At 36.4% G+C, this 13,398-nt stretch overlaps 4 protein-coding genes across 4 annotated transcripts; all 4 read left to right on the top strand.

Annotated features, from left to right (window-relative positions):
• The first annotated feature begins 418 nt into the window (after positions 1-418).
• LOC134826660 (uncharacterized) lies at positions 419-2,618 on the top strand. The gene has a single exon (XM_063839124.1). The coding sequence runs from the start codon at positions 448-450 to the stop codon at positions 2,356-2,358; it is 1,911 nt and encodes a 636-aa protein (XP_063695194.1). The 5' UTR covers positions 419-447; the 3' UTR covers positions 2,359-2,618.
• Positions 2,619-2,794: 176 nt separating this feature from the next.
• On the top strand, positions 2,795-7,283 carry LOC134811055 (uncharacterized). The gene is made up of 5 exons (XM_063817766.1): positions 2,795-3,194; positions 3,451-3,606; positions 3,890-4,068; positions 4,186-4,310; positions 4,490-7,283. Exons 1-5 carry the CDS (start codon positions 2,812-2,814, stop codon positions 5,996-5,998), a joined length of 2,352 nt encoding a protein of 783 aa, XP_063673836.1. The 5' UTR covers positions 2,795-2,811; the 3' UTR covers positions 5,999-7,283.
• On the top strand, positions 6,383-6,973 carry LOC134811056 (dTTP/UTP pyrophosphatase-like). Its single transcript, XM_063817767.1, has one exon. The coding sequence runs from the start codon at positions 6,383-6,385 to the stop codon at positions 6,971-6,973; it is 591 nt and encodes a 196-aa protein (XP_063673837.1).
• A 158-nt stretch (positions 7,284-7,441) lies between the features above and the next one.
• LOC134811668 (dTTP/UTP pyrophosphatase-like) lies at positions 7,442-8,539 on the top strand. Its single transcript, XM_063818694.1, has one exon. The coding sequence runs from the start codon at positions 7,464-7,466 to the stop codon at positions 8,052-8,054; it is 591 nt and encodes a 196-aa protein (XP_063674764.1). The 5' UTR covers positions 7,442-7,463; the 3' UTR covers positions 8,055-8,539.
• Positions 8,540-13,398: the final 4,859 nt, after the last annotated feature.

The following is a 13,398-nucleotide window of genomic DNA, read 5'->3' as shown; positions in this document are numbered from 1 at the left end:
AAAATTTACAGTAAGAAATGAATATGCATTGATCTAAAATAGGAAATTTACCTTTCAGACAGTTTAAATTTTTGCCCTCAACTATATTAGCCACTGAAATTAGGATTTCTTATTATAATCTAAAGCTCTAGAAGGGCTTTATACTTTATTTATAAGAAAGATTTGCAATCAGTTAGTTTTGCTCTCAGCAAGCGACATTTTTTGGAGTTGTGATTTATGAATTATATTAACTTTCTATTTTTGTTGTGATTAATGATATTCTTTTAATAGTGATCAAGAATTTCAATTGTGTTAAAACGGTACAACTCTCTAGACTCTAATATCCAATGATGTTTAAATATTAATTCAGAAATTTTAGGTTTTTCATTCAGTTCTGGCATCTTCAGTACATTTTAATTGATATTTTGATAATTACTTTAATTTATATGCTTTCAGGTAAGTGATGACATGGAAGAGTCATTTTTGCCTCTAGCAAAGATCTACATTTACAACCGTGAAACTGTAGAACCTTTGTGCGGGCAGCTAGAGAATCTCTCACTAGAACAAGACACAAGTTACTTTTGTACTGAAGTGTTGCTAACCAACGCTTACTTAATTGATACTGAACTTTGGGAGAAGTTTTGCAAACGTGAGGAGAGGCTTCTTTTGGAAGCAGCAGCTGAATCTCCAGATATTGTAGAGGAGGAAACCGTAGAAACAGATATTAAATCAGAAGAACTACTCATGACAGAGATGGGACTACCTAATAACTTTACCGGAAATATTAATGGCGGGAAGAAAAGAAAAAAGAAAAGGAGAAAGTCGAATAAGAAAGTTGACGATAATGCAGACCTTGACGTTTCTATGGACCAGCTGGTAGCTGGGGAAGGGATTCCTATTATGGATAATGATGCTAACATTGAGCAGATGACATGGGCGTCTTACTGGGAGACTCATGGACCAGATTTGATTTGGAGTAGCTGGCTCTCCGACCATCCTGAATATCGAAAGTTTAACAAACTTCACGAGGCTGAGCTAAAGGGCGGTGAGGATGCAGAAAATGAAAAAATCGAGAAGCTGCGATTAGAAGCTCAAAATATCTGGACAGACGAGAAGTTAAAAGAATGGGACAAGCATGTTTTAGATCAAGCTGATTTCTATTACAAGCAGTACAACAAGTGGAATTCTATCCTAAGCTCACCTGCTGGAGGTCTCGACAGTAAAGGGGAGAGTGATGTCCAGAAATCTGATATTGATGACGAAGTTAACGAAGCTGAAGTAGAAGAAGTTGAAGAAGACGATTTAGCAAAGGAGAATGATAAGTGTAATGACGAAGATGACAATATGGATAAAAGTTTGGTAAATTGCAGTACTCCGAAACCAAAACATGATTACAACGGAAAACTGACTTCTTCTCTGATTAAGAAGGGTTTTTCGCTCCATCCTGGTGAAAAACGGCCTTACAATTTCCAGTCTTGTTTTGTTGAAGATTACAATGCTCCTTTAAAAGTTCCCGTTCCTAAGAAGAAAAGGAAAAGGACGATAGAAAATAAACCAAAGTTGCACGTGTTCTTTGATAGTGACTGTGACGAGGATGATGTAAATGTAGATGAAAATCAAAAGTCATCCCTGGTTGATGAAAAACTCGAAGAAGTTAATGGCTACAATCATGAAGAGCTGCCAGAAGACAAAGTGTCTGATCCCGTCGTGGATGAAGACGTTAATGAAATATCTACCACCGATTCGACTAGCACTAAAAACCCTCTCGGACCTGCCTACAAAAAGTACTGGTCACAAAGATACAGGCTCTTTTCTCTTTTTGACGAAGGTATCAAAATGGACCTGGAATCCTGGCACAGTGTCACTCCAGAACGTATTGCACAGCACATAGCATACCGCATGACATGTGACGTGGTTATTGATGGGTTCTGTGGGGCAGGTGGTAATACTATCCAACTTGCCATGACTTGCCACCATGTCATTGCCATCGACATTGATCCTGTGAAGATAGAGCTGGCCAAGCACAATGCTGCAGTTTATGGTGTTGAAGATAGGATCGAGTTTATTGTTGGAGATTTCATGGAATTAGCCCCTACTTTGAAAGCAGATTGTGTGTTTCTCAGCCCTCCCTGGGGAGGACCTGAATACCTGAGACAAGATGTTTACTCTCTGCGTCACATGACCCCCCATGGTAAGGACATATTTGATGTCACATGTCAGATAACGGAGAATATTGCCTTGTTCTTACCTCGGAACGTTGACGCAGATGAAGTGATCTCTTTAGCACTGCCTGGTGCATCAGTCGAGATTGAGCAGAACTTTTTGAATAGGAGAGTGAAAACTGTTACTGCGTATTTTGGCGAACTTATCAGTGAATAAGATTTTATGTATGCTGTATTGGGCTGTCAAATTTTGACAATTATTTGAATTTTCCCCGAAAATCTGCTTTAACATTTTAATTTTATATTGAGCCGGCAATCTTGTTCATAAATTAAATTATTAGCCAGAAACGTTTAGATTCTTTTCGAAGAGTCACCTTCTCGATACATGTGTTCTATTTCTTTTACAATTTATAAGTTTTTGCCCGAACCCAGGATTTTACTGATATATATTCAAAGTTTGACGTTTCATTCTTTCATATTATAAAGTTTTGAAAACTCAGCAAAGTTGTAAAAGTTTCTCCGAAATAACGGAAGCCTAAAATTGTTCTTGGTTCAAAATTTCCAAACTTATTGTCATCTTCTAAGTTAGGCCATGATAATTGTGCAATTTATATATTAATATAAGACACATATTACCCTGAAGTAACATAACAAAGACTATATCATTAGGATGTACAGCACTCGACATGTCGCTAAATCTCTCTGCCAAAGATGTTCTAAAACTCTCACCCACCTCCGAACATTCCACTCCGTCTCAGAAGCTCGTAACTTTCACAGACAAATATCATCTTTAGATCCTCCTAACGCACAAACACGAGCAGAACTGACTTGGCTGGCATATCTCACCAGTTCAACAGACCTTAACATTCAAGAGACTATTAACAGTTTGCATGTTCATGGAGATAAAACAGCTGCCCTACAAATACTGTTGACACAGCCGTACCATCAGAGGAGCTGGGAGGAACTGAAAGAAGTTATAGGAGGGGTGATCAGGGAGGATCCTTCTGATAGCACTACTATTCTTACTGGGCTCATTACACAGTTCTCCTTGAGGTTGGCATATTTTATTTGTACCAGCTTTTATGGAATTTGATTCGACTGTAGGAAATGTGCTCTAGACATAGAGCACACATTAGAGCACACAAATGTGCTCTAATATTTAACATTAATATTTATATCGCCCAAGATAAATATTAATGAGCAATCTTAACCTTGACTGTTGCATTGATACTAGAAATAACAATTAAATCAATTAACAATAACAGGTTATATATAATATAACAATAATATAAACTTATAACATTTCCAGTGATATGCGCAACCAAAAGCGGCCGCCAGATCAGATAACAGAAATGCAAGAAAAGAAGCGAATACAACTGGAAAGTTTTCCTTTGTCCACTAATCTAGATAGAATAACTGTAGCTTACTACTGGATGAGAAATAATCGACTGGACTTAGCAAACAGGTTTGTATTACCATTAGGTTTATTGTTTGATAGATTATTAACAGTTCAACTACTACTGATACCGATTGTTGCTTCGGCAATTCAAATTTTTTTTTAAAGCGATAGTACTAAACTTGTCTTAGCAAATGAGTGTAAAATTGAAATTTGAGGCTGTAATCGGAAGATAATAACGACTTGAATTATACAAGCACAGTAAAGTAAGGTCTAAATCTACCTAATATTTGATTCACCTTAGCAAATTTGTGAATTTATGTCTAATCTAAATCTAACTGTACATTTTCAGCTGTTTCGAGGACATCACTCTAGTTGAAGAGCTAGACTGTTTCATTTTGTTGAAGGGTATTTCACTGTTACCCTTGAACGGCGCCTTCAACAAGAGGGTGGTGATAGATCTCATCAAATTCCCTGACATTCCAAAACTTGCTGCTAAATTAGCTCTCTTCCAACCAGCTAAATATGAAGGTATTTATGAAAATATCCGTTCATCTTTGTGCCATAATGTTAATTTTCAACTTTCTCGCACATTTATTCTAGTCAAATAAAACAATTTAAAAAATCAAACAATAGCACTCCTTTCAGTTATATCTGAGTTGCTGCTACGGAACAAAGACTGTGCTTCAGACCGTATCACTGAGTTTATTGAACATCTTTCTGGCATATGCGATTCTCCTGAGCAAATTCATGATATCATATGTCAATTGAAGGTAAGAATTAATAAACTATGATTAATAAAATTTACGGAAGCAAATTGTTATCTGTAAGTTTCGTCACAAATATAATTGCGAAGAAATTTCGCTCATTCTCACCAGTATGATAATACTCTAAATTTTAGCTTTTAACATCCAGTCTAAAATGACAATCTAACAGTAACAATATTCTCCAGTTACCCGAGGAGGAGATGGTACAAGTTTGTTTTAATCTCCACCAATCAGGAGCTGACCGCCTATTCTACACCGCATTTCTAACTCTCTCCAAGTCAGCTACACTCGACATTATCCCTCTCATATCTGGACAATCTTCCTCCTCCTCTCCTCAAACCCACATCGTCCACGCTATCTTAGCTTTCGTTCGACTCGGTATCAAGGACCTGATTCCGCTTCTCATCAACAAAGTTTCAGACCCCAGCTTTGCAAGTTTTATCAGGAACAACATCTCTAAAGATGGATGGATCATGGGAGTCTTGAATTTGAAGGATGTATCTTTTCAGTCAGCTGACTACAATGCTTTGATAACTCCACTATCAAGTAGCTGTATGGCACAACTTATAAAGAAATGTTGTGATGAAGGGACTCACCTAGATTTCATAAAACAGGCAATTGTAAACAGCTACGAATCTCAGACCCTGCACGAGGTGATGCTCTTCCTCCTGCAACAAGGTAGGAATCTATCTGCAGGTGACTATGTTGACGACTGTCTCATCCACACGTGTCCTTTCCTTTCGGGAGGTAAGATCCTGGCTCTGGTTAGACTCCTGGCAGATCACTCTATTGTTAACTCTTATCAACAGAAGTTCTGGATGATTGTGGCATACGACAAAAAGGAAGACTGCGAGGATCTTGCTGTTGATATTTTGAGGGAGCTTTACGGCGAACAAGACAATTCCGCGTATTTCTCTGTTCAAGATTTGAACAATTTGATTCAGTTGGTATCTTCAGAGCAGATCCGGAAAGAACTTCGTGGCAGAGCTGATAATATGGTATCAATAATAGAGGAATTCGAATTGTCGGTTTTGCAAAGGAAGAGTACCCCCAGACTTTTATTCGGTGGTGTTAATGGGACTATGTCTTTCCAACTACTAAAGGAGAACAACCTATTGTACAGAGTAGCTCAAACTTTTGGGGTTCACTCAGCAATAGCAACTTTGAAGACAGTGACTAAAGTTGGTAAGAATTGTAATGACTTGGTGGAGTTTATGAAACAAATTGAAGTGAACGAAGATCATGCCATGCTTAAATCATTACTCAAATATTACGGCTTTCTTCTGCCACCTCGGATGAAAATATACGGTGAAAAAAATCTACAAAAAGAACGTAAACTAAAGAAAGCATCTTACGACAGAGTGACTGAAATACAACTGTATTTGTATAGTTATTTAGCACACATGCCTTGTGATGAACATATCGTAACCATGTTAAAAGAAAGTCTCAATGACAATGAAATTGCCAATTTGTTAATGGTTCAACATGTTTTGAACCCCGTAAATCCAACTGAAGAGAATGACTCTGTGACAGCTCTGCTGAATTCGCCTCAATATTTTAAATGTCTTAATAAAAAAGATAGGAAACTTCTGTTGCACATTTCTTTGACAAATTCTGATGGAAGTCAAGTTGGACTACCAGTGGAGTCACAAGAAGAGGAGAACACTTCATTACATGAACAGAAAACAAGTTGATACGTCATTATAAGACCAGTTAATGCCGAGCAATCTATGTCCTTTAAATAGGCACCCTCTAGTCTGATTATACTTTTTGAATTATTGGTGCATTTTGGATTCCATTGACTTGTTGATTCCTTTTGCTACGTAGAGATGTGCTGAACTTTCTCTTGAAAGTTCAATTGTTTTATTGGTAATTGAACAATGAACAGTCACTTAAATTCTTCAAATTCTTAATATCTAATCTGGGGTGAAATGATTCTTTGACTGACAATTTAGAAATTTTCTACATTTGTCATAGGAATAATTGCGGTTTAAAACAAATTGTAATTAATAAATTGAGTAAATTGGTCTCGTTGAACACCGACTAAACCCTCTTTTTCTAATAAGATCCAGGAGAATATGACAGAGCACTCCTTATTCGGTAATTACAGGATAATCCTGGCCAGTACTTCACCACGACGTATAGAACTAATTAAACAGATTGGAATAAAAGCGGAAATAATCCCCTCTGACTTTGAAGAGAATCTCCCTAAATCTTCTTTCCCGACACCTGCAGATTATGTGATAGCCACTGCTGAAGGTAAAGCCTGCAAGGTTTTCAGTGAAAACACAGATGCTGTAGTTATTGGAGCCGATACAGTGGTTGTAATTGACAATAAGATCCTTGAGAAGCCGAGTGATGCGCAGTGTGCACACACCATGTTATCACGGTTAAGTGGGCGCATCCATCACCTGGTAACCGGAGTGTGTATCTGCTACCAGGACATCAAACACACATTCCACGTGCAGACGGAAGTTAAGTTAATTGATTTATCTCCTGATTTGATAGACTGGTATATTGGTACTGGGGAACCATTTGACAAGGCCGGAGGGTATGGAACTCGTGGAAAGGGCGCTATCTTAGTGGATAGGATAGCGGGATGTCCTTTCAGTATGATGGGATTACCACTTCAAAAGCTGCACAGTGAACTTTCACGTATCTTAGGTTGACTTGGAGAAATGTAGATTTTAATCAGATGCATGATTTTTAAATTATTATACCGAGGTATTCTTTTAGATTTATTATAATTTTGAAAAAGCATTTATCTAGTATATTGTTGTATGGGTATAATTGTATAATTGAGGTAGAACCTTTAGAATTAGGAAATAATTTTAAAGCTAATATTTATTATTTTTACAGTCTTTCTGTCTTTGATTAGCTAATTGATTTATTTCGTTTTCTACAGTAACCTAATAGTTTTAATCTAATGTAATATTATGTTTTCTCTCTATGAAGTATGAGATATTGTAGATCTTAGGTAAATCAGGGTTTTACTGAATTGACAATCTTTGGTTCAATTATTAACTTAGACTGAAAAAATTAGAATCTTTTCACAGTTGTCATAGATTTAAAACACAAATTGCAATAATTCGTTATTAAGCAAATTGCTCTCATTAAGCACCGACTGATGCATATAATTTATCTTATTAGATCAGGAAGATGGCAACAGATTCCTTATTTGGTAATTACAGGATAATCCTGGCTAGTGCCTCACCACGACGCAAGGAACTTCTACAACAGATCGGACTTAAAGCGGAAATAATCCCTTCTAAATTTGAGGAAAATCTCCCTAAATCCTCCTTCCCGACACCTGCAGATTATGTTATAGCCACAGCTAAAGGTAAAGCATGTGAGGTTTTCGGTAAGAACAAAGACGCTATAGTTATCGGAGCTGATACAGTGGTTGTTATTGACAATAAAATCCTTGAGAAGCCGAGTGATGCGCAGTGCGCGCACACCATGTTATCAGAGTTGAGTGGGCGTGTCCACCACGTGCTAACTGGAGTGTGTATCTGTTACCAGGACATCAAACACACATTCCACGTGCAGACGGAAGTACAGTTTACAGAGTTATCTCCTGACCTGATAGACTGGTATGTGGGTACAGAGGAACCGTTTGATAAGGCGGGAGGGTATGGAATACAAGGCAAGGGAGCTATCTTGGTGGATAGGATAGCAGGGTGTTATTTTAATGTTGTTGGATTACCACTTCAGAAACTGCACAGTGAACTTTCACACATCTTAGGTTGACTTTATAGCAATGTACTTATGTAGTTTTTAATGAGCTTTTAGAAATATTACGTTTAGGCAACTCTTTTACAGTTTTAGAAGATTAATTATATTTATAAAGTAGTTAAATACAGCATAGTAGTCATAAAAAAAGTCGTTATTTACGTATCGAAGAATTGTCAGAAGATATTTTGAAAATTCGTTTTTAGTCTTAGTCTGCATTAACCGCTTTTTGATTAGATTATTAAATGATATTATTTTTACAGTTACCTAATAGTTTTATTTGAATTTAATAACATGTTGTCTCTTTATGATAGTATTGGTTCTATAATCGGTATTCAATTCGTCTAAATTAATAAGGTTTAACCTGTACTAATTGTAACCGTTCAAACTTCAAGCGAAATATTTCATGTCTAATTACTTTAAATATTTAAAAATCTATAACGATTTGTTCTCATCGCATTGATTATATTCGATTATAAATGGCCTGCAACAGTGCACAACAAATTCATAACGTCATAACACTTATCTTAGTGATTAGGATATCAATTGTTTTCTTGATATCATATTTCAATTCTCGGTGATGTATTGAGTAGACTGTATCATGCCATTGACATTTGTTTGCATGTTCATGTTGTACTACTTCCATTCTATAATACCATGACCATCCAACTGATGATTTAATGATTTCAGCCGAAAATATTCTGTAGCATCTTAACCATTACACTTACTTTTATACCTGTGGAATCGTTACAACTTCACAATGGCCTCAGCTTTGCAGCTTGTGCTCAATTAAATGTCCATGTTTGTCCACACTCCACAGTCCACAGGTACATAGTCTCAACCCTGATTTTACAACATTGACACAATATAACTTAAATAAGTATTTCAATTTATTTTGCAGGTTTTGTAGCAATGGTAGATTAAGTCCCAATGAATTTTTGACTTCAATTGGAGAACTATTACAGGTGTATTAAAGGTTTTAAAGGTAGTGGGTAAAGTTACAATTAATATAATGTATTATGACTATCTAATTTTGCAGGTAGCGTAGCAATGGCAGCACCACAGGTGCAAGTCCCGAACGATTTTGGGCGACACCGCATCAACTCCAAAACCCGTGACAGTGACATGACACTTAACCTGAAAGGTGGGGGTGAAATTAAAGTCAATTCCCACATTCTATCTCTCAATAGTCCTGTGATTGAGCAACTCATTTCTACCCTCGAAATAACCAGTCTTGATGTTGATGACTTTGAAGAATTAGCAGTTAGGTGTTTTGTGGATTGTGTTTACTCAGGTGGTATTGACTTGTTAGGAATGAGGGTTTTTAGGGACGTTATTGGGATGGCTCATTTTTTTGAAGTTGAGTGGCTCGCAGGAAGATGTGAGGGCTACTTCACTGAATGTCTCGCAAAATCTGAAACTTCTGATTTTGACGAGATTTTAATTTTAGTAAAAGATGCATGGTTTGTTCATGAAATTTTAAAGAAAGATAGCATATGGACTTTAGTCATTGAGACTATTCGCTATCTCGGACTAAAGGAAAAGATTATAACACACTTCATTTTCTCCACAGAAGCTTTAGAAGCTGTTCCTACGACAACAATAGACAAGCTGGTATCTATTGCTGGTGTACATGGTAAAACGTGGTATATAGTTTTATTGCAGAATCTCAACAAATCTCAGGCCCTCTCAAGCAATGCCAAATATTTATTGCAAAAATTGGACTTGGCGAGGTGCATGAGCACCGACAAAGAATTTTACTGCGAGTTTTTTAGCCGACTTATCAGTTTGAATAGCCCTTCTATTGAAGATTTCAAGTTAATTTCGAAATTGCAGTACGACACAGTGCATTTTAATAAAGACTTACGTTTTCCTTACGTTTTTCCTGGTTTCGATTTCGATACAAAAAAATACGATGCTAACGTTTTATTCCGTCCTCTTGACTTGATTTTTGCTGAAAGCTTTGAAATCTTTCATACTAAAATGACAAATAAAGCAGTCGTCATAAGTTTGTATAATTATTTTGACCATTTTTTTACTTGGTTAGAGAGTCATCAAGCTAACGTTGAAAGTTGGTCAGAAAGCTGGACTAAATCAATATGTGAACTTGCTGAAAGTCGTCGCTGGAGTCCAGTCGCTGAAGAATACATACAATCTTGGGGACTGCCAGAACAGTTCTCCTGGAGGTTATTAAAAATAGAGTGTGTTCAATTCCACAAATGAGTGATAGTTGGAAATATGGTCTCTGTGGACTGAACGGTTTTGATGTCGTCCGTAACCAACATGAACGACATACTTTTCAGAGAAGAAGATGGACGAGTAAAAAGAATAATTTAATGTACGCCAGAGAATTTATAACAACTTCACCTGTTGCAGATCCGGAGGACCCAAATTGTATACAAGTCCGAGCCGTGCACAGAGGAAATTGGCATGTGAGTGTCAATCATGTTGGTTATAGACGAGACCAAACACATCATGTTGACGGATCTGAATTTAATAGTCCCAGCAAGATCAAGAGTAGAAAAATCGACGAAGCTACTGGACAAAGTGTCAGTGAGCCTTCCCGAGCATGGTCCGAAGATGAGATAATACCAGTTCCAAGGAAAGCATGTCTTCAAAAACTGGTTAAACGCCCAGATATTTTTGGTGGAGGTGACGTTTGGAAAATGCTTGGTCATAATGGTATTTTACTAACTGAAAAATCATATATTTCTTTAATTCGTTATGATTGAAAATATTTATCATTCAAGTATCTTCTTTTCCTACTTATTATTGTCACTTATTTGATGACCGCATATTAGAGAACAGAATTCTCCAGCCCATCAAGGAATTACAGTTCGAGATGGAGTAACCCATTTGAACTGTTTAAGATCTGATTTGGATAGCTTTTATTAAGATGGTAAATTACTTTTAAGTAATTTACTATAACTGCTCAGTGCTCAATACAACAATGTTTTTATTTTGCAAAAATTTGATAATTAATCTGATGACATTGTTTATTTGTATCATAGTGTAATTAATAATGCAGCTCTTTTTAGAGATAAATAAGCTTACAATGAAATAGGTTTCACAACTTTTCATTGAATTCAAATTGTTTGTATCATTTCAGTAAATTAAATTCATTTTCTTTTATTTCAAATAATGTAGTCAAACCTTAACATATCTTCGAATAAAAATATACGTCTTCACAGGCAACTGTTGCATTAGGAGTTCCGGTGAATCAGGTTTTTGCTGTATAGACATTTTCAACGATTTAATTGATAAGTCAATCTTGCTTGTTGGAGTCCATTACTATTTCTAACTTTTTTATTATACAGATATCGATAATTGACTTATATAATTAGGTCCGATCATTTTTTCTTCTTAAATGATCTAGCTTTGAGGGACTTTAAAATGTGAATTTCTAAAGTTATTAACAACTATTAAGTTTTTAACTTTTATTATAACTGCATGCGCGTCTTTAGTTTGATGTATACAGTGTCAAGTGTGTATATCTTATGTATGTCTTATCTTATGTATATTGTATATCTTTTGTATGTCTTATGTATGCGATGTCTTTCATTGTTTCCGTTCACGACGGGACAATTATCCAATTGTACACTATTTGACACACTTTTTGACTTTAGTTCCAAGTTAAAGTGGTGAGAAATTCAACAATATCATTGACCCATGATACCAATAATAAAGTAATCATTCAATAATTGTATGTCTTTGTTTAGTTAACCCTTTTTTCGGTAATTAATTGCAATGAAATAATCTTCTTCCATAGGTAACGAAGCAATGGCAGCCCCACTGGTGCAGGTACCGATGGATTTTGGACGACACCACATCGGATCTAGAACACACAGTAACATGACTCTCAACTTGAAGGGTGGTGGAGCAATGAAAGTCAGTTCACTCATCCTTTCTTTCAATAGTCCTGTGATTGAACAACTCGTTTCTACCCTGGAAATAACTAGTCTTGATGTTGATGATTTTGAGGAATTAGCAGTTAGGTGTTTTTTGGATTGTGTTTACTCTGGTGGTATTGATTTGTTAGGAATGAGGGTTTTTAGGGACGTTAATAAGATGGCTCATGTGTTTGAAGTAGAGTGGCTTGTGGGAAGATGTGAGGGCTACTTCACCCAGGGTTTATCAAGATACGAGAGTTTAGACCTAGATGAGATGCTCTTATTCGTGGATGAATCATGGTACATGAAAAAGGTCCTGAAAAAGGACAAGTTTTGGAATCTCATCAGAGAAATCGTTTACTACGTTGGACTGTTCGACATGGTCATTTTGAATTATACCGTAGATTTCAACACCATTCTATTATCGACACTGGATATGATCATTTCACTTGCTGGAAATCGCAATTCTTCTCTATTAAAGTTACTTCTGAAAAGTTTAACTGACTCTCAAACCCTTTCTAGCATTGCCAAATATTTGCTGCAAAGATTGGACTTAGTGCAGTGCATGCATACTGACAAGAACTTATATTTAGATTTGTTCAGTAACCTTAATGAATTAGAAGAATTGACACATGAAGATCTGAAGATGATATCAAAATTGCAAATGGAAACTTTGAGATTAAGTCAAGAATTTCAGGCAACTCACATTACTCAGGAATTACAAGAATTTGGAACTATTGGATCGTATCTGTTTCGCCCTCTTGAATCGATTGAAGCGGATAATTTTTATGATCTTCATGCTCATTTATCCAATAAAGCTTCGGTAAAGAATTTGTACATTTATTTAGACTACTTATTTACTTGGTTAGAAACTTATCAAGCTTATATTGATGCCTGGTCAGAAAGTTGGACGAGGTCAATCAGCCAATTAGCTGTAGCTCGTATCTGGAATGCTGTGTCTGGTGAATACATACAGTCGTGGGGACTCCCCGAGGAAATACTGGATCTTCTTCAAGATGATCTGTGCTCATGCCCCGAAATTGTTGACAATGAGAAAAATGGTAAATTGTGTAAACATGCCTTCGTTATAAGAGACATTGTCTTGAATCGTAAAGCAACCCATGTTTTCACAAAAGTTTTGGGAGAGAACGCAGAAAAAGAGCCCATTTATTCAACAACTAGCATAGAAACATTGCCTCTTGAAAATGATTTTAAATGCACGCAAATAAACTACCGTGTAAAAAAAGCCTGGGATGATGATGATGAAGAAATCGAAAATGCACAAAAATCGTGCCATGTTTGCGTCTCTGCGATTAAAAATCACAAGGTCAAAGATTTATCGTTCAGCTTTAACACTTTTCGCAGACCTTCCAAATTATCAAGAAGAGCAAGCTTTTGTGAATTGATTAAGTGCCCCGATCTGTCTGGTGATGGTAATTCTTGGACACTCCGTGGTCTCGAAGATAAAATAA

The sequence above is a fragment of the Bolinopsis microptera genome, chromosome 2 (assembly GCF_026151205.1).
Source record: "Bolinopsis microptera isolate Bmic1 chromosome 2, MBARI_Bmic_1.0, whole genome shotgun sequence".
In the NCBI taxonomy this organism is placed as follows: Eukaryota; Metazoa; Ctenophora; class Tentaculata; order Lobata; family Bolinopsidae; genus Bolinopsis; species Bolinopsis microptera.
Note: the sequence above shows the minus strand (reverse complement) of the source record. Positions and strands in the feature narration are given on the sequence as shown.

Bases quoted from the DNA above. Each gene is read 5' to 3' on its own strand.
- LOC134811056 (XM_063817767.1), top strand. From the start codon at position 6,383: ATGACAGAGCACTCCTTATTCGGTAATTACAGGATAATCCTGGCCAGT.
- LOC134826660 (XM_063839124.1), top strand. From the start codon at position 448: ATGGAAGAGTCATTTTTGCCTCTAGCAAAGATCTACATTTACAACCGT.
- LOC134811668 (XM_063818694.1), top strand. From the start codon at position 7,464: ATGGCAACAGATTCCTTATTTGGTAATTACAGGATAATCCTGGCTAGT.
- LOC134811055 (XM_063817766.1), top strand. From the start codon at position 2,812: ATGTACAGCACTCGACATGTCGCTAAATCTCTCTGCCAAAGATGTTCT. The intron at 4,069-4,185 runs GTATTTATGAAA...CACTCCTTTCAG, and splicing joins CCAACCAGCTAAATATGAAG to TTATATCTGAGTTGCTGCTA. The intron at 4,311-4,489 runs GTAAGAATTAAT...AATATTCTCCAG, and splicing joins ATATCATATGTCAATTGAAG to TTACCCGAGGAGGAGATGGT.